This window comes from Silurus aristotelis (assembly GCF_946808225.1).
Source record: "Silurus aristotelis genome assembly, chromosome: 4".
Taxonomy (NCBI): domain Eukaryota; kingdom Metazoa; phylum Chordata; class Actinopteri; order Siluriformes; family Siluridae; genus Silurus; species Silurus aristotelis.
The window spans coordinates 8,398,268-8,416,919 of NC_139577.1; the positions used below are offsets into that span (position 1 = coordinate 8,398,268).

Genomic DNA, 18,652 nt, shown 5'->3' on the forward strand with positions numbered 1-18,652 from the left:
TTTATTTTTAACATAAATAAGCCGCACCCGTCTATAAATCGCACTAATGTACTTTACACAGGATTTAAAGAAAGACACGTTACACGCGGTGTAACGGGTGAAATATGTTGCGCTTCCTTTAGGAGCATAGCTGTATTTTGGGAATAGCACGCCACTGCATTTTTCCGCTATTACTGCGTGTGTATAAGACGAGGATTATGTCCTTATTATTTTCTGATGCTCATTTTTACGTTTCTTTGACTAACCCGTAACGCTGTTGCCAAGAAAAATAAAAAAGCACGAGTTTTGGAAACCTGTCTGTGCTTATATGATTTCTGTTGCAACTGGAGTTAGCGCGCTATCCCATGACCCAGACTCAACCCGTTACAACGGCTTGTATCTAAACAGTAGCCTACCAAGTAAGTCATTGTTCACTGTCTTCCTCCTTCCTTTCACAACTATTTCTTTCTGGAGTTTATCAGGGGGGGGGGTTCAGTTTTTTGGCTTGAAGTTTGTGAAACCGGGAAAAACCCAGGAAAAATGCATAAATTAGCCGCTTCGTTGTTTAAGCCGCGGGGTTCAAAATGTAGGAAAAAAATAGCGGCTTATAGTCCGAAAAATACGGTAAAACATTGTCTGTGTGTCAGTGTGTATCAATGTGTCAGTGTGTGTCAGTATGTATTAGTGTAAAACATTGCCTGTGTGTTTCAGTGTGTATCAGTGTGTGTAACAGTGGTTGTCAGTGTGTGTTTGTGTATATCAGTGTGTGTCAGTGTGTATCGGTGTAAAACATTGTCTGTGTGTGTCAGTATGTGTTAGTGTGTTTTAGTGTGAATCAGTGTGTGTTACAGTGGTTGTCAGTGTGTGTTTGTGTATATCAGTGTGTATCAGTGTGTGTAATAGTATTTGTCAGTATGTTCCAATGTTTGTCAGTGTGTGTGTGTGTGTGTGTGTGTCAATGTGAGTCAGTGTGTATCAGTGTGTGTCAGTGTGTACCAGTTTTTGTCAAGTTTATTTCTATAGCGCTTTTCACAACAGACATTGTCTAAAAGCAGCTTTACAGAAATCAACAGTCAAGGTGAATGGTGTGCATTTATCTCTGATGAGCAAGCCAGTGTTTGTCAGTGTGTGTTTGTGTGTCAATGTGAGTCGGTGTGTTTCAGTGTGTCAGTGTGCATCAGTGTGTGTCAATAAGGTTCAGTGTGTATCAGTAGGTAACCATGTGTATCAGTTTGTGTCAGTGTGTGTTAGTGGGTTTATAATTGTGCGTCAGTGGGTATTAGTGTGTCTCTGTGTGTTTGAGTGTTTTCACACTGTAAATGTCTCTGAGTTTATTTAGTATTTATTATACTCTCTCTCTCTCTCTCTCTCTCTCTCTCTCACACACTCACTCTCTCTCACACACACTCACACTCACACATACACACACACACACACACACACACACACACACCCACACACACACTTGAATCAGTGACATCTGATCTCATACTGTGGTGGAAGAGATTAGATTGGAGCAAAATCTAATCTACAGTGTGAAGGAGTTATTGCATGATCACTGCTCGACACTCACACATTTACTGATATTTAACTGACAAACCCTGCAGAATCTTCTAAAGGGAGGTTTTTCAGGAGGAGTCTGTGTTCAAAACATGGGTTACTCAAAAGCCCACATCCTTACAACTTAAAACCCCACGTCCTCACAACCTTACTACCCCACATCCTCATTTCCCAACAACCCCACGTCCTCACAACCTTACTACCCCACATCCTTAGAACCTAACAACCCCACATCTTCACAACCTTACCACCCCACGTCCTCATATCCCAACAACCCCACGTCCTCACAACCTTGCAGCCCCCATGTCATCACAACCTAACAACCCTACGTCCTTACAACCTTCAAAACCATAAAACACCCATGTCCTCATAATCCCTATCGCCCCCATGGCCCCCCAACCCAACAACCCCACGTCCTCACAACCTTACAGCCCCCACATCCTCACAACCCTAAAACCCCCATGTCCTCACAACCTTACAACCCCCACATCCTCTCAACCTCACAAACTCATGTTCTCACAACCCCACATTCTCACAACCTTGCAACCTTGTCCTTACAACTGTGTGTGTGTCTGTGTTAACACTATTTTTAGCATTTATAGATAATAACAGATGTAGGTCAGCTCTTTCGGGTACACAGAGAATATTTGGGTGGTGTGAGTCCAAGACACATAGACACACTGAGCGATGTGTTTCCATGGTAACAGGATGATGAGTTAATGATTGGTCATGTGAGCTGTATCTTGTATTTCTGTCAGGGATGTCAAACTGCTAGAGAACAAACACACATACATACACACACACACACACACACAAACACACATGGGCCATTTGGTACTATCAGTGATATGTAGTAGTAATAGTAGTAATAATAGTAATAATAATATTAACAATGCTCGAAAGAAAGAGAAATGAGGAGTGTCTGTGTAGCAGTTACTGGAAACGCACACACACGAACACACAAGGTGTAATGAGTGCGATTGAGTTTTGTAGTGTGTGTTATATAGAGTGTGTATCAGGTTACAGGTTACTTAAACAGTAAAACCACTTTCACAGTGCGCTTTATGTGTGTGGCTGTTGTCAGGATTACCATTAGCCACATGCTAACCTTTATAAAAAAGAATAATGGAGTGTGTGTGTGTGTGTGTGTGTGTGTGTGTGTGTGTGTGTGTGTGTGTGTGTGTGTGTGTGTGAATAATGAAAGCTCTGACTAGATCTGGTCCTCTGATTACACACTCATTAGCGATCCCAGTGATCCCAATGCTGTTAGATTTGGAAGCTAGTGTCCTTGGGTAGGCACAGAGATGGCAAAAGTATTTACATCCTTCAATCAAATAGAAGTATAGATTCTTATGTTTTGAAATACTCTGGTAAAAGTTGAAGTACTGACTACACGTTTTCACTGAAGTTAAAATAAAGTTTGATGTTTGGCTTCTTTAGCTTGACATGTACTTAAGTAAAAATTAGCTATTACTACTACCTGTTTTAGTGTCACGCTGGTAACTGGACGTCACGTCATATTAATATATTAATACAAAATTATTTCAAATTTTGTTATGCAATGTATGTATCCAGTCTGAACAACCACCATATACAACACAAGCAGAGCAAAGATAATGATGATCAGGTGATCAGGAATGTCTTTCTGTTCTCAGTTATGTTTTCATTGCTGACTCCTTCTGTCTCTTCCACATTAGCCAAACTTGTTGCCTTCTGTCTTGATTGTTGTTAGCTTTATAGGCTAGTCTACGTCTGTGGTGCATAATAGCCAGGAAATGACAAAAAATAAAATATTGATCATGTCACCTAATAGATTAAACTAATGTAACAAGCCTGTTTTGAAAATAGAAAGTAGAAAGTACAGATATTCGTGTTGTAAAAAATGTAATGAGTGAAAGTGAAATTGTATAAAAGATATTATACATGATAGTATGAAACTATTATACATGATATAGTCAACTAATATTGCCTATGATAATGTGAAGATATTGCACATAAAAATGTAAAATAATTAAATGTTAATTTATTAAATGATATTGCACGATATTGCCGGAAAAAAAACACAACTACAGAGGTAAAGTTAGTGCATCTATTTTTTTTTTAGACTATTACCACTATGACTACTAGTCCTTCTCCTTACAAAAGGGGGAGGAGATATGAAGTTTGATAGCCACAAAGAGGAAAGACCTCCTGTGACGTTCTGTGGTACTACTTGGTGTTCTGAGTCTACTGCTGTATGTGCTCCGGCAGGTCACCAGTGTGGCATGCAGTGGGTGGGACGTATTGTTAAAAATCCTGAGAAGTTTCTTCAGCATTCTCATTTACATTTACATTTGCGGCATTTAGCAGACGCCCTTATCCAGAGCGACGTACAAAAGTGCTTTGAGTCTCTAGTAATGAATAAATCTACACTGGTACGCCAGATTACAAACTTAAAATAAATATAGCTCTTGTAAATGTAAATAAAACATTTGTAGTATAATTCTGAAGACATTAAAAGACCTGAGTCTTTTTGAGTCTTATTGTCTATGTGTACACCAAGATACTTATAACTTTCCTCAATTTCCACCTCTGTCCCCTTGATGTTGATTGGATCAGTGGAGGTTTTCTGCTTCTTAAAGTCCAGCAACAGTACTTTCATCTTTGCAACATTAAATTGCAGGTAGTGAGCTGCATCTAATTTTTTTTGTTGCTATTCTTTTTTTAAATCAAACTTGCATTAGTGTGAATTGGAAAATGACAATATAATTTTTTTTTTTTTAATGTTTAATATTAGATTAGAACTGGCTGGTCTCCAAGTTGATTTTTGTATGTTACATAATTGATAATCTGTACAAACATGATGCAACGTAGTGCATGATTTGTTAAAAATTGTTAGTGGCTAGTTAAAATGTTGTAGAAGTAATCATTTGAAAATGTAAATACTTGCAGAGATTTATAGAAATTAAGTTTTGCATATTGATATTTCTCTGTTTCCTTACTTGTTAAGTCATTGTTGATAATTATTGTGAGAAATCATTAACATGATCAGTGTCTTCACATACACTCACTGGCTACTTTATTAGGTACACCTTACTAGTACCGGGTTGGACCCCCTTTTGCCTTCAGAACTGCCTTAATCCTTCGTGGCAAAGATTCAACAAGGTACTGGAAACATTCCTCAGAGGTTTTGGTCCATATTGACATGATAGCATCACGTAGTTGCTGCAGATTTGTCGGCTGCACATCCATGATGCGAATCTCCCGTTCCACCACATCCCAAAGGTGCTCTATTGGATTGAGATCTGGTGACTGTGGAGGCCATTTGAGTACAGTGAACTCATTGTCATGTTCAAGAAACCAGTCTAAGATGATTCGCGCTTTATGACATGGCGTGTTATCCTGCTGCAAGTAGTCATCAGAAGATGGGTACACTGTGGTCGTAATGGGATGGACATGGTCGGCAACAATACTCAGGTAGGCTGTGGCGTTAACACGATGCTCAATTGGTACTAATGGGCCCAAAGTGTGCCAAGAAAATATTCCCCACACCATTACACCACCACCACCAGCCTGAACCGTTGATACAAGGCAGGATGGATCTATGCTTTCATGTTGTTGACGCCAAATTCTGACCCTACCATCCGAATGTCGCAGCAGAAATCGAGACTCATCAGACCAGGCAACATTTTTCCAATCTTCTATTGCCCAATTTTGGTGAGCCTGTGCGAATTGTAGCCTCAGTTTCCAGTTCTTAGCTGTCAGGAGTGGCACCCGGTGTGGTCTTCTGCTGCTGTAGCCCATCCGCCTCAAGGTTCAACGTGTTGTGCGTTCAGAGATGCTCTTCTGCATACCTCGGTTGTAACGAGTGGTTATTTGAGTTACTGTTGCCTTTCTATCAGCTCGAACCAGTCTGGCCATTCTCCTCTGACCTCTGGCATCAACATGGCATTTGCGCCCACAGAACCGCCGCTCACTGGATATTTTCTCTTTTTCGGACCATTCTCTGTAAACCCTAGAGATGGTTGTGCGTGAAAATCCCAGTAGATCAGCAGTTTCTGAAATACTCAGACCAGCCCATCTGGCACCAACAACCATGCCACGTTCAAAGTCACTTAAATCACCTTTCTTCCCCATTCTGACGCTCGGTTTGAACTGCAGCAGATTGTCTTGACCATGTCTACATGCCTAAATGCATTGAGTTGCTGCCATGTGATTAGCTGATTAGAAATTTGCATTAACGAGCAGCTGGACAGGTGCACCTAATAAAGTGGCCGGTGAGTGTAGATTAATATAATTAATTATTAATAATAACATATAATTAAAGGTAAATTGAGCAATTTTTTTTGTGTATCAAACTGGTAGCCCTTCACATTAATCGGTACCCAAGAAGTAGCTCTCAGTTTCAAAAAGGTTGGTGACCCCTATGTTAAAGGGACAAGAAAAATCAAAGAACATGACTCTCATGGAGCTGCCTGCCTCCTCAAGATGAGTGTAAACTCTGTGAATCAGGAAGATGATGGCATCCTCCACACCAATGTTAGGCTGATAAGCAAACTGCAAATGGTCCAGTGATGGTTCAGCTATTAAACCGAGGTAATTTAGGACCAACCTCTCCATCGATTTCTTGACATGTGAGGTCAAGGACACTGGTCTATAGTTACTGTATACACGTTTTTTTTTTTTAGGCACTGTAACCAGGCAAGACTTTTTCCAGAGGACAGGGACACTCATGATGTTGAGACTTAGATTAAATATGTGCTGAAAAATGACACACAGATGAGTGCCACATCCTTTAAGTACCCTGGGGCTAAGGCTGTCAGGACCTGCAGTCTTCCCTTCACATTCTCTGTAGTGATGTTGATTGTGTGCTCATTGGGTCTGTGAGAGGGCCCTAATGGAGGAGGGAGGCAGGACGGCTGCAAAAAAAGGCCAGAAGTCGTTGAGGAGAGATGGTGAAGTGTATCATCTGGGGAGGGGTGCTGGGGAACAGCTGTAGAGATTAGGGAAATAAGGGGTATGAGTTAGGGCAGGAGCTGGATGGTGTATGGGCAGAAACCGCATATTCATACCTGTTAAAAAACAGATTGAACTCATTAGCCTCCTGTATATCTGTCTTCATCATCTGGTCAGTGTTTCTTCCATGGCCAGTGATGGTTCTCATCCCACTCTCTTAAGTTTTTTGGCTGAGTTTTCTCTTAAGCTTTCTCCTGTAGCATTCTTTACTATCCTTAATTTTTTCTCTCAGCTCTGTCTGTGTCCTTTTCATCTCCTGCCTTGTCACCCCTCCTGAACGCAGCCTTTTTCCTGTTTAGTTATACCTTGATGTCCTTAGTAACCCATTGTTTATTGTTTGGAAAGCAGTGTCCTGTCTTGGTGGGTATTATGCTGTCTGTGCAAAAATACATAGTCAGTTATACAATCTGTAAGAACATCTTCACCATGAGCATTACAGAAAATATCCCAATCTGTGGCCTCAAACATCCTTGTAGAGTGTCAGTAGCTTCATGTGACCACCTCCGTACAGTTTTAGTGATTTACAGGTTGTCGCTTCACTACAGGTATAAATACATTAACGAAGTATTTGTACTTCATTACTTCCCAGCACGTTTATTTGGCACTAATACACAAGTATTCGCTCCCTTCTGTAAGTGCACTTCCTCCTCATCTGTGAGTTCTGCCATAATCCTGTTCACTTCCCTGCACCAAATGCAGAGAATAAACAGCAGTCAAATGAGTACATTGTAGTGTTTTATTTACACACACACACACACACACACACACACACACACACACACACACACACACACACACAAAGAAGGTGAGTGGTGTATATTGTTATCACAGATGTACAGAGACTAGTTTTGGTGTTTGCTCCTGATCAGTAACACGATCCAACATTAACATGATCTCCTGATCTCCACAGTGTAGTATCTGATCTCTATCTGATCTATAACAGCATAGTGTCTGATCTCCTCCTGAACGCTACAGCGTCGTGGCTAATCTTTTCCTGAATTCTATAGCAAAGTGTCTAATCTCCTCCTAAACTCTACAGTGTGGTGTCTGATCTCCTCCTGAACTCTACATCATGGTGTCTGATCTTTTCCTAAACTACACTCCATGATATGTAATCTTCTCCTGGCTTTTACAGCATGGTGTCTGATCTCCTGAACTCTACATCGTGGTGTCTGATCTCTTCCTAAACTACACTCCATGATGTGTAATTTTTTCCTGACCTCTACAGCATGGTGTCTGATCTCCTCTTGATATCTAGAACATGATGTCTGATCTTTTCCTAAACTCTGCAGCATGGTGCCTGATCTCTTGAACTCTACAGCATGGTGTCTGATCTCCTCCTAATCTCTACAGCATGGTGTTTGATCTCCTGATCTCTACAGCCCGGTGTCTGGTCTCCTCCAGAACTCTACAGCATGGTGTCTGATCTCTTTATTGTCAGACAATATTTTCACGGACCGACCTTTAAGGTGTGGCGGATAAATACAACAAAATAAAATGATACGACCCGCATAAAAACTGGTATTTTCTAAATATAATAATAAACGTGAATTCACTCTGTGCTACGGGCCGGAGCAGCCCCTTCAAGAAGGTAGCGGATGTGGGTAAGACATGTGACCGAGGCAAGCATCATGACATGCATCAAGAGTGAGTCATAGACAGATGTGGCAGAGAGAATCTGGTAATTGTCCAAAAAAAAATCATTGTTCAGAATCAGATATTAAATAAAACAGAAATAATGTTAGTTATGTATTCTTTCTTTGCTGCCTGGTACCAATTGACCCACGGACTGGTGCCGGTCCACAGCCTGGGGGTTGGGGACCACTGCTCTAAAGCATGGTGTCTGATCTCCTCCTGATCTCTACAGCATGGTGTCTGATCTCCTTCTGATCTTCACAGCATGGTGTCTGATCTCCTGAACTCGACAGCATGTTGTTTATTCTCCTGCTGAACTCTACAGCATGGTGTCTGATCTTCTCCTTAACCTTACAGCATGGTGTGTGATTTTCTGAACTCTACAGTGTGGTGTCTGATTTCCTGATCTCTACAGCATAGTGTCTGATCTTCTCTTGATCTCTAATGCATGGTATCTGATCACCTCCTGATCTTCACAGCATGGAGTCTAATATTCTGAAATCTACAGTATGGTGTCTGATCTCTTCCTGAACTCTACAGCATGGTGTCTGATCCCCTCTGAACTCTACAGTGTGTGGTGTCTGATCTCCTGCTGATCTCTAAAGCATGGTATCTGATCACCTCCTGATCTTCACAGCATGGTGTCTGATCTTCTGAACTCTACAGCATGGTGTTTGATCTACTAATCTCTACAGTGTGGTGTCTGATTTTCTCCTGAACTCTACAGTATAGTGTCTGATCTCCTCTTGATCTCTACAGCATGGTGTCTAATCTCCTGAACTCTACAGTATAGTGTCTGATCTCCTCCTGATCTTTACGGCATGGTGTCTGATCTCCCCCTGATCTCTACAGCATGGTGTCTGATCTCCTGATCTCTACAGCATGGTGTCTGATCTCCTGATTTCAACAGCATAGTGCCTAATATCCTCCTGATCTCTACAGAATGGTGTCTGATCTCCTCCTGATCTCTACAGCGTTTTGTTTGATCTCCTCCTGATCTCTACAGCGTGGTGTCTGATTTCTTGATCTCTACAGCATGGTGCCTTATCTCCTCCTGAACTCGATCACATAGTGTCTGATCTCCTCCTGATTTCTACAGCATGGTGTCCGATCTACTGATCTCTACAGTGTTATATTTGATCTCTTCCTAAACTCTACAGCATGGTGCCTTATCTCCTCCTGAACTCGATCACATAGTGTCTGATTTCCTGCTGATCTCTACAGCGTGGTTTCTGATGCCCTCCTGAACTCTAGTGTAGTGTCTGATCTTATTTAAGTTCTCCTGAAATTATTACTGTAAATAATGACTGAGTTTATTATTAATATACACAGTGTGTGTATGTTTGTATGTATGTGTGTTCTAAGAAGGTAATGGTGAAATGAGCTATGCTGTGTTTGGTGTGGTGCTGAGTACTGACATGACCTACATCCATACCTCATAAAAAAGAATCCATGAACCTCTCACTAAATCATAATCACATAAATAAATTGTATTATAATAAAAACAATAATAACAGACAGAACAACAAATAAATAAATACATAGAGGACTGGGGTACTACAACAGTCTTTTACGATAGCTTAAGCACACTTTAAAAACAAGGCTCATTTTGTCAAAACACTACACACAACTCAATCCCATCCACAAGTGAAACTTAATATAAACCATCATTTAACAAAACCCCAATTTCTACACCAAATGGAACACACAAGGTTCATATGATAGGATTCTGTTTAATTTATTTACACACTGCTGTTCACAATCTTCCACACTGATTTTCTAATGATATAGTGTGGGTTTTATTTTTTCAGAGATATTGTTAGAGTGAAGTACATGAATATATTGACCAAACAGTAAACACAAGACCAGTACTGCATCTTGATGAAAATATTTATTTCTCTCCACATTGTAAAACCATTCAGTTCATCCATGCATTTTCAAAGTTTGCATTTTGCACTGAAAATCATAACATTCTAAATACAATATAGTACATGAACAAAAAACATTTGTGGAGACAAAACAAAAGCATGATTTAAAAAAAACCCAAAAAACCTAAGACTAAACTCTTCACCTAGCTGGATGTGGCCATAACACTTCATCGACATGTCCTCTCCCGCAAGACAGCAAGGAAAGGGTCTTCTTGCATGTCAAAAATCTATCCTTACACAGACCCTGCATCAATTAGGTCACAGGCCTTCTCTATGGCTGGAATGAGGGGTATCGTAACATAAGGCTTGAGATCAAAAACCTTCCACCGCCATGTTGAACAAACTCTTCAATGGGGTTGAGGAATGGAGAGTATGGTGGAAGATATTGGATTAAAATTTTTGAATGATCATGAAACCAGTTTTGGACCAGAGCAGAAATAAAAATGTAAAAATGTGAAGGTACAAATTCAACTCTGACCAATGACCAGTGTGTGAGCCAGAACTATCCAAATATTGCTGTAGAGAATGCAGTAGCTCAGTCTGTTCCGGGGTTTGGAAGTAATCTGCAGAAGGCACACTAAATGTTAGCATCAACTTTCAGGGCTTTGTTTACTTCCACTGCGGCAGAACAGCTGTAAGATGTTAATCCATTTCTTCTCCCCTGAAAAAGGCTTTTGTTTAAATCTGAAATGTACAGAATTTTTCAATGTTTAGTAACTTACACATTTTCACTTCTGCCAATTGACAGCTTACCCTTGTACCGTTTCAGGTTATTCACTAAACTTGAAATGCTTACATTTTAACATAGTTTGTGTGTGTGTGTGTGTGTGTGTGTGTGTGTGTGTGTGTGTGTGTGTGTGTGTGTGTGTGTGTGTGTGATATATGGCCCTAATAAGGAGAAGAATGATTAGGGGACATGAATATTATAGAGCAGTGTGTGTATATGTCTTTCTGCAGGTTGTGTAGTCTCACTCTGAAGAAGTTGGTGGTGTTAAGAGAGCTGGATAAAGAGCTCATCTCGGTGGTCATCGCCGTCAAAATCCAGGTCAGCAAACACAGTCTGCGATCTATCCATCCATCCACAAACCCGATTCCAAAAAAGTTGGGACACTGTACAAATTCTAAATAAAAACAGAATGTGGAAGTTTCAAATGTCAATATTTTATTTAGAATACAACATAGATGACATATCAAATGTTTAAACTGAGAAAATGTATAATTTTAAGGGAAGAATAAGTTGATTTTAAATTTCATGGCATCAACACATCTCAAAAAAGTTGGGACAAGGCCATGTTTACCACTGTGTGGCGTCCCCTCTTTTTTTTTTTTTATAACAGCCTGCAAACGTCTAGGGACTGAGGAGACAAGTTGCTCAAGTTTAGGAATAGGAATGTTGTCCCATTCTTGTCTAATACAGGCTTCTGGTTGCTCAACTGTCTTTGGTCTTCTTTGACAAAGCTTCCTCTTTATGATGCGCCAAATGTTTTCTATGGGTGAAAGATCTGGACTGCAGGCTGGCCATTTCAGTACCCGAATCCTTCTTCTACGCAGCCATGATTTTGTAATTGATGCAGTATGTGGTCTGGCATTGTCATGTTGGAAAATGCAAGGTCTTCCCTAAAAGAGACGACGTCTGGATGGGAGCATATGTTGTTCTAGAACTTAGATATACTTGGATATTTTAGCATTGATGGTGCCTTTCCCGATGTGTAAGCTGCCCATGCCACACGCACTCATGCAACCCCATACCATCAGAGATACAGGCTTCGAAACTGAGCGCTGATAACAACTTGGGTTGTCCTTATCCTCTTTAGTCCGGATGACATGGTGTCCCAGTTTTCCAGAAAGAACTTAATTTTAAACAGAATAGTTTTCCACGTTGCCACAGTCCATTTTAAATGAGCCTTGGCCCAGAGAAAACGCCTGCGCTTCTGGATCATGGCTTCTTTTTTGACCTATAGAGTTGTAGCCTGCAACGGCGAATGGCGCAGTGGATTGTGTTTACCGACAATGTTTTCTGGAAGTATTCCTGAGCCCATGTTGTGATTTCTATTACAGTAGCATTCATGTATATGATGCAGTGCCGTCTAAGGGCCCGATGATCAACATTTGATATGTAATCTATATTCAATTGTGAATAAAATATGTTTATGAGATTCGTAAATGATTGCATTTCTTTTTTAATCACAATTTGTACAATGTCCCAACTTTTTTGGAATCGGGTTTTTATCTATCTATCTGTCTGTCTGTCTGTCTGTCTGTCTGTCTGTCTGTCTGTCTGTCTGTCTGTCTGTCTGTCTGTTAATCATTCCATCGTCACACTGATATCAGGGATATGGAGTAAACACCATGTAAGTCAGGGTGTGCTTGAAATGTGTGATGATATTTGATTATGATTAATTAATAAATTTATGAATACCTTGGTATTGTGTGTAAATGAATGAGGCACTGTGAGCCTTTATTCTGAGCTCTGTCTCTTATTTATCTGTTACATACACACAGGTGGCTTTTATTCAAATATGTAAATATTCTGCTCATTTAAATAACGTGTGTGTGCGTGTGTGTGTGGGAACTCTGTGACCTTCAGGGCTCCAAACGGATCTTGCGTTCTCATGAGATAATGCTGCCCCCTACAGGCACTGTAGAGACTGACCTCGCCCTTACCTTCTCACTGCAGGTAACACACACACACACACACACACACACACACACACACACACACACACACACATATATATATATATATATATATATATATATATATATATATATATATATATATATATATATATATATATATATAATATATAAAAAACACGTTCCTTAGTACAGTCGTCTGAAATTCTATTTGATTGTGTGTGTGTGTGTGTGTGTGTGTGTGTGTGCGCAGTACCCTCATTTCCTGAAGCGAGAGGGGAATAAACTGCAGATTCTGCTACAGAGGAGGAAGCGTTATAAAAACCGCACAATTCTGGGCTACAAGACTCTTGCTGTCGGATCTGTCGACATGGCCGAGGTGCTGATACTACATTACCCACAATTCCCCTGTCTCTTCTCTTTGAGTACACACTACATTTCCCACAATCCTCTTGTCTCTTTTTGAGTATACACTACTTAAGACACAATCAGTTACAGGTAGTCCCTGACTTATGATGGAGATGTGTTCTGATGAAAATATGGTTAGTGGAGACATGGCCTATCCTACCCTGGAGTCTCAAGGAATAGTGATCAATATGGGGTAGTATACTGTAATGTGTTAATTATTTAACAAATTACAGTATATAATTTAGCAAAACAGAGCAATTTACAGTAAGATAATGTATAAACTTTACAGTATTTTTATGCGGCAGCGGTAGGTGGAGCCGGATGCGCTCTGCTACAAAAAGGAGATGCGTACATCCTGAGAGCATCCCAACATATCATAGGAAAATCAAAATGCTGTGCGAAAATGTAAAAATGTTTACAGTTTTGTCAGTTTGCTATCATCCTCATAAGAACGAAAAATTCTAACCATCGTAACTCTGGGACTTGTATATATGTTTGTGTGAGTGTGTATAGGTGATGCAGCACCCTGCAGATGGAGGTCAGGTTCTGTCTCTGTGCAGTAATCAGAAGGAGTTGATGGGGAAAGTGGCTGAAATCTGGATTTACTCCCTCTGCAGTCAGCCAATCGACCATGAGGAGGCGGGGCTAATGAAGCTCAAACGCTCTGGTACACACCCACCCATAATCCTGCACATAGGGAGGCGGGGCTAACTAAGGTCACATGTTCCAGGTTATGTATTGATGTGTGTGTTGTTTGTGTAGAGAATTACTCTGAGGAGGAGTATGAGAGTTTCTCTTCAGAACAGGAGGCAAGTGATGATGCTGCACATGCACAGGTAAACACACACACATACATATACATACATGCATACATGCATACATACATACATACATAGACACACACCCACGCACATACTCACAGACTCATATACACAAACACACACATACACTGTCACGAAAGAAAAGCATAAATTACATTCCCATTACTGTGTGTGTGTTTGTGTGTGTACAGGATCTTGAAGATGATGAGTTTGACGTGAGGAAGTCTAAAAAGCAGCGGCGCTCAATCGTGAGGACAACCTCCATCACAAGGGTAACACGCACATACACACAAACACATTTTTCTTGGCGTATACAGGTGTGTGTGTAACGTGCATCTCTCGTCATTAGCAGCAGAACTTTAAACAGCGAGTCGTCGCTCTCCTCAGACGCTTCCGGGTCTCTGACGAGGTGAGACTTTGAGTGTGTGTGTGTGTGTGTGTGTGTGTGTGTTAATATTAGCTGTTTGGTATTGGACAGGTTACTATAAGCTTAGCAGTTGTTCAACAGATCAGCAGTGCTATCAGGTATCACTTTAATTTATTCAACTTAGATGAAAGTACTGTCTGTGTGTGTGTGTGTGTGTGTGTGTGTGTGTGTATGTGTGTGTGTGTGTGTGTGTGCGCGTGCAGGTATTGGACTCGGAGCAGGACCCTGCGGAGCCGCCCCCTGAGGTGGAGGAGGATCTGGAGAGTTTGGATTTTGAGAACCCAAGCGACAGTCCGGACCTGGAGGACGATGACAGCGTACTGAGCACACCCAAACCCCAGCTTAAGTCAGTGTGTGTGTGTGTGTGTGTGTGTGTGTGTGTGTGTGTGTGTGTGTGTGTGTGTGTGTGTGTGTGTGTGTCCAAGTTTATTTTAAGTTCAAGTTTATTTCTATAGTGCTTCTCACAATGGACATTGTCTCAAAGCAGCTCTGCAGAACGTATGAATTATAGAACAAAAACATTTTATATTAGTGAATTATGTGTATTAATCCCAGATGAGCGACTGTGCCAAGAAAAACTTTCTTAGATAGTTTGAAGAAAAAACCTTAAAGGAGGAATCAATCTTAAAAGGGGAACCCATCCTCATTTGGGTAATATCAAGAGTGTAGTTATACATCTTAAAAAACAGTACAAAACACCAGAGAGTGAGAACTACCATGAGCATGAGTTTGTGAATATGAGTAATATCCTTTCTACAGTCTTATACAGTCAGTTGAAATTGTGGATCCAGGAGCTACTGAGCAACTCATAAAATAGCTCAACATCTGAGATAATCATAGATCCAACACCTACTCCCCCATGCCAGAACCTTTAAACAGTCAAAGAAGTTTAACGTCCAAACTCTATATGAAATGGGATCCAAATGGCGCTGGTACATCTGTAGATGGTTCGGGATGTTTGCTTAACAGGTATCCAGTGTAGGGATGATCAGATTGGGGTTATATGGTCATATTTTCCTCGACTTTGTGAGAATTCTGGCTGCTGGATTCTGGACTTACTGCAAATTGTTTATTTATGATGCAGGACCTAGTAATGCATTACAATAGTCCATACTGAAGGTCATGAATGCATGGACGAGCTTTTCTGCATCAGATATAGACATGTTTTTTTTAGCTTAGCAATATTTCAAGGTGGAAAAAGGCTGTTTTTGTAATATGGGTGATATGATTTTCAAAAGACAAGTTGCTGCCTAACATATAGAAATTTTACTGTTGAACTAGTAGTTACAGTGCATCCTTAATGCAAGTTAAATTGCTGGAGTTTCTGTTTTTCTGGTTTTTGGACTGATGAGCAAAATCCCTGTCTTATGAGAATTTGATAATAGAAAGTTATGCATCATCCAATCTTTTAATTCTGTAACACACTCAGTTATCCTGGCTAATTAAAATGTTTCATCTGTTTTTGATAAGATATACAGCTGGGTATCATCAGCATAACGATGGAAGCTTATCCCATAGCTTCTAATGATATTTCCCAAGAGAAGCATGTATATTGAGAAAAAAAGGGGGACCTAGAGTTGAACCTTGTGGCACCCCATATTTTACATTAGCCTGTAAAGTTCTCCATTTAAAAAACAATCAGACAGGTAGGATGTCATGACGAATAGTGCTGAATGCAGTACAAAGATCTAGTAAAACCAACAGAGAGATGCAGCCTTGGTCTAAAGCAAAAACAGGTCGTTTGTGATTTTAACTAGTGCAGTTTCTGTGTTATGATGGGGCCTGAAACCTGATTAAAACTCTTCAAAAATGTTGTTTTCTTGTTAAGAGGATCATAACTGGGCAGTTATGATCCTTTCTTAATGTGAGGGGCTTACTAATTGCCAACTTGAGGGGTTTAGGGATGTGACCTAAATATAGCGAGGAGTTAATAATATTAAGAAGAGGCTCACCAGCTGTAATTAACACTTCTTTTAATAATCTAGTTGGAATGGAATCTAACAGATATGTTGTTTATTTAGCTGTGGTGAAAAGATCATGTAGCTCTTCCTCTCCTATACTTGTAAAGCATTGTAATTGTGGTGTTTCAGGTAAGACTAGAACATGAGATGCTGAGGTTGGACCTTCACAATTGTGTTTCTGATACTTTGAATTTTTTCAGTGAAGAAATGTATACTACTAAACTGTGACTGAATACTCTTTTTAGATATTTGATTTGTTGTTGATCTAGCCACTGTACTAAAAAGGAACCTGGGATTGTTTTGGTTGTTTTCTATGAGTTTGCTGCCGTGCTCGGCCCAAGCAGCTTTAGTGCCTGTCTATAGCTGAGCATACTGTCTTTATAAAAACCTCTATAATCCCCTTTAGTTTTCTCCATTTTCTCTCCAGATTATGGGCTGTTCTCTTGAGCGTATGAGTATGACTATTATACCAATGTGCAAGTGTTTTTCCTCTAAACTTTTTTAATTGGATGGGTGCAACAGTGTCCTAGGTGCTAGTGTGAATAGAGTCTATGCTGTTAGGCATTGCATAAATATCATTAGCATTTAGCGGTTTAGTAAGTTGTTGATAGATCAGGCAGGTTACTTATGAATATGTCCTTAGTGGTTGTAACAATTGTCCTACCAAGTCGATAACGTGGTGAGACACGGCTAATCTGCTCTACCGGTAGTGTGTACAATATGGTAATGGTCTGTCATTTTGAGGTAAAATATATCAGTGATGTCTGCTCCGTGGGATATTATTAATTATAGTGTGTGATCAAAATGTCGGCCTAGTGATGTTTTGTTTAAAAAAAAAAGGGAAGGAGTTTCCGAAAAGGAGTTTAGTCCACAAATGAATAGTCCTAGGGCATCTTTTGCATCTTCTACGTGAATTTTAAAATCTCCTACAAGCAGCTTAATCAAAATTGACCAAGGTCTGAAAGAAAATAAGCATGTGTTTGTGTTAAATTACTTGCTAACTGCTAGCTTTAGCTAATAGAGTTTAGATATGTCCAGGTGACCATTAATCAGTGGGGGGAAAAATGTACTTGTCTGACTTTGTTCTAACAGGCCAGACCCCCCAATTCTTTAAAATAGAACTTGTAGCGACCCCTGGTGGACAAGGACCCCAAATGATCACTGACACTAAGAAACGACCCCTGTTTATAGTCTGTATGTGTGTGTTTGTGTGTTGTAGGCCATATTTCGAGGGTGTGTCTCTCTCCAGCTCTCAAACGGAGATCGGCAGCCTTCACAGTGTGAGGAGTCACAGAGAACCACCTAGTCCGGTACACAAACACACTTGACATAACAGAACAACAGGACAGAGTATCTATCAATCTGTCGGTCTGTCTGTCTCTCTCTCTCACACACACACACTCTCACTCACTGTCTGCTGTTTTCTCTCTGTATTTCTCTCAGATGGATCCTGATAAGCTGAAGGTTGCAGGTGGAAAGTTTCAGATGGATGACATGTCTGATGCCATCACTTTTGTATGTATTTTTGTATGTGTGTGTGTAAAGGACACTGAAGGACAGTTCAGATCATCATGCCATGCACACCAGCTCAAAATGCAGCATTCTCATACCCCATTTTGTGTGCGTGCGTGTGTGTGTGAAGGCCCAGCCTGAAGCCGTGACCCCAACCACAGAGTTGGAAATGATGGATAATATGGACTCTTTCTTGGGGAAGCTGCCCCCTACAGGCAGGATGACCAAAACCGAGTCCCTCATTATCCAGTCTAATAGGTGAATATACACACATACATATACACATACACACTCACAATGCATACCATACACACACACACTCTCGTTGTGTGTGTAGGCAGGAGGTGAAGCAGGTGCGCAGAGGGAGGAGTACGTCACTGAAGGAACGACAGACAAGCCGACCTCCGAATGAGCGAGCCAACAGTTTGGATAACGAGCATCCACTGCATACACACTGTCCTTTACAGGTATACATTTACATTTACATTTGCGGCATTTAGCAGATGCCCTTATCAAGAGCGACACAAAAGTGCTTTGAGTCTCTAGTAATGAATAAATCTACACTGGTATGCAAGATTACAAACTTAATATAAATAATACACAGACACACACACACACACACACACACACAGTATATAACTTCCTTAGATATCCCTGCAAAATCAGACATTTCCTTCCAAGCTTTGATGTTTTATATAATTATTTGATGTTTCATGTCTCTTTTGATCTTTGCTTAAACTCCTTTGATGTGTGAGATATGCCTTCAATGTTGAATCCAGATTCCTCGCA

General features: G+C 40.4%; 1 protein-coding gene across 4 annotated transcripts in view; it reads left to right on the forward strand.

Annotated features, from left to right (window-relative positions):
* Nucleotides 1-18,652, forward strand: part of pacs2 (phosphofurin acidic cluster sorting protein 2) — a 35,275-nt gene that overhangs the window by 9,254 nt on the left and 7,369 nt on the right. For 2 of the 4 annotated variants that reach the window (XM_083539921.1, XM_083539923.1), the window contains exons 2-14: nucleotides 11,055-11,142; nucleotides 12,685-12,774; nucleotides 12,988-13,113; nucleotides 13,656-13,809; nucleotides 13,905-13,978; nucleotides 14,155-14,235; nucleotides 14,313-14,372; nucleotides 14,594-14,736; nucleotides 17,571-17,661; nucleotides 17,795-17,866; nucleotides 17,994-18,121; nucleotides 18,201-18,330; nucleotides 18,643-18,652. The exon at nucleotides 18,643-18,652 is cut by the window's right edge and continues 95 nt beyond it. In XM_083539921.1, the coding sequence (XP_083396047.1) occupies nucleotides 11,055-11,142; nucleotides 12,685-12,774; nucleotides 12,988-13,113; nucleotides 13,656-13,809; nucleotides 13,905-13,978; nucleotides 14,155-14,235; nucleotides 14,313-14,372; nucleotides 14,594-14,736; nucleotides 17,571-17,661; nucleotides 17,795-17,866; nucleotides 17,994-18,121; nucleotides 18,201-18,330; nucleotides 18,643-18,652 (1,247 nt within the window). The remainder of the gene's footprint in view (nucleotides 1-11,054; nucleotides 11,143-12,684; nucleotides 12,775-12,987; nucleotides 13,114-13,655; nucleotides 13,810-13,904; nucleotides 13,979-14,154; nucleotides 14,236-14,312; nucleotides 14,373-14,593; nucleotides 14,737-17,570; nucleotides 17,662-17,794; nucleotides 17,867-17,993; nucleotides 18,122-18,200; nucleotides 18,331-18,642) is intronic. The other 2 variants (XM_083539922.1, XM_083539924.1) reach the window with 1 other exon arrangement.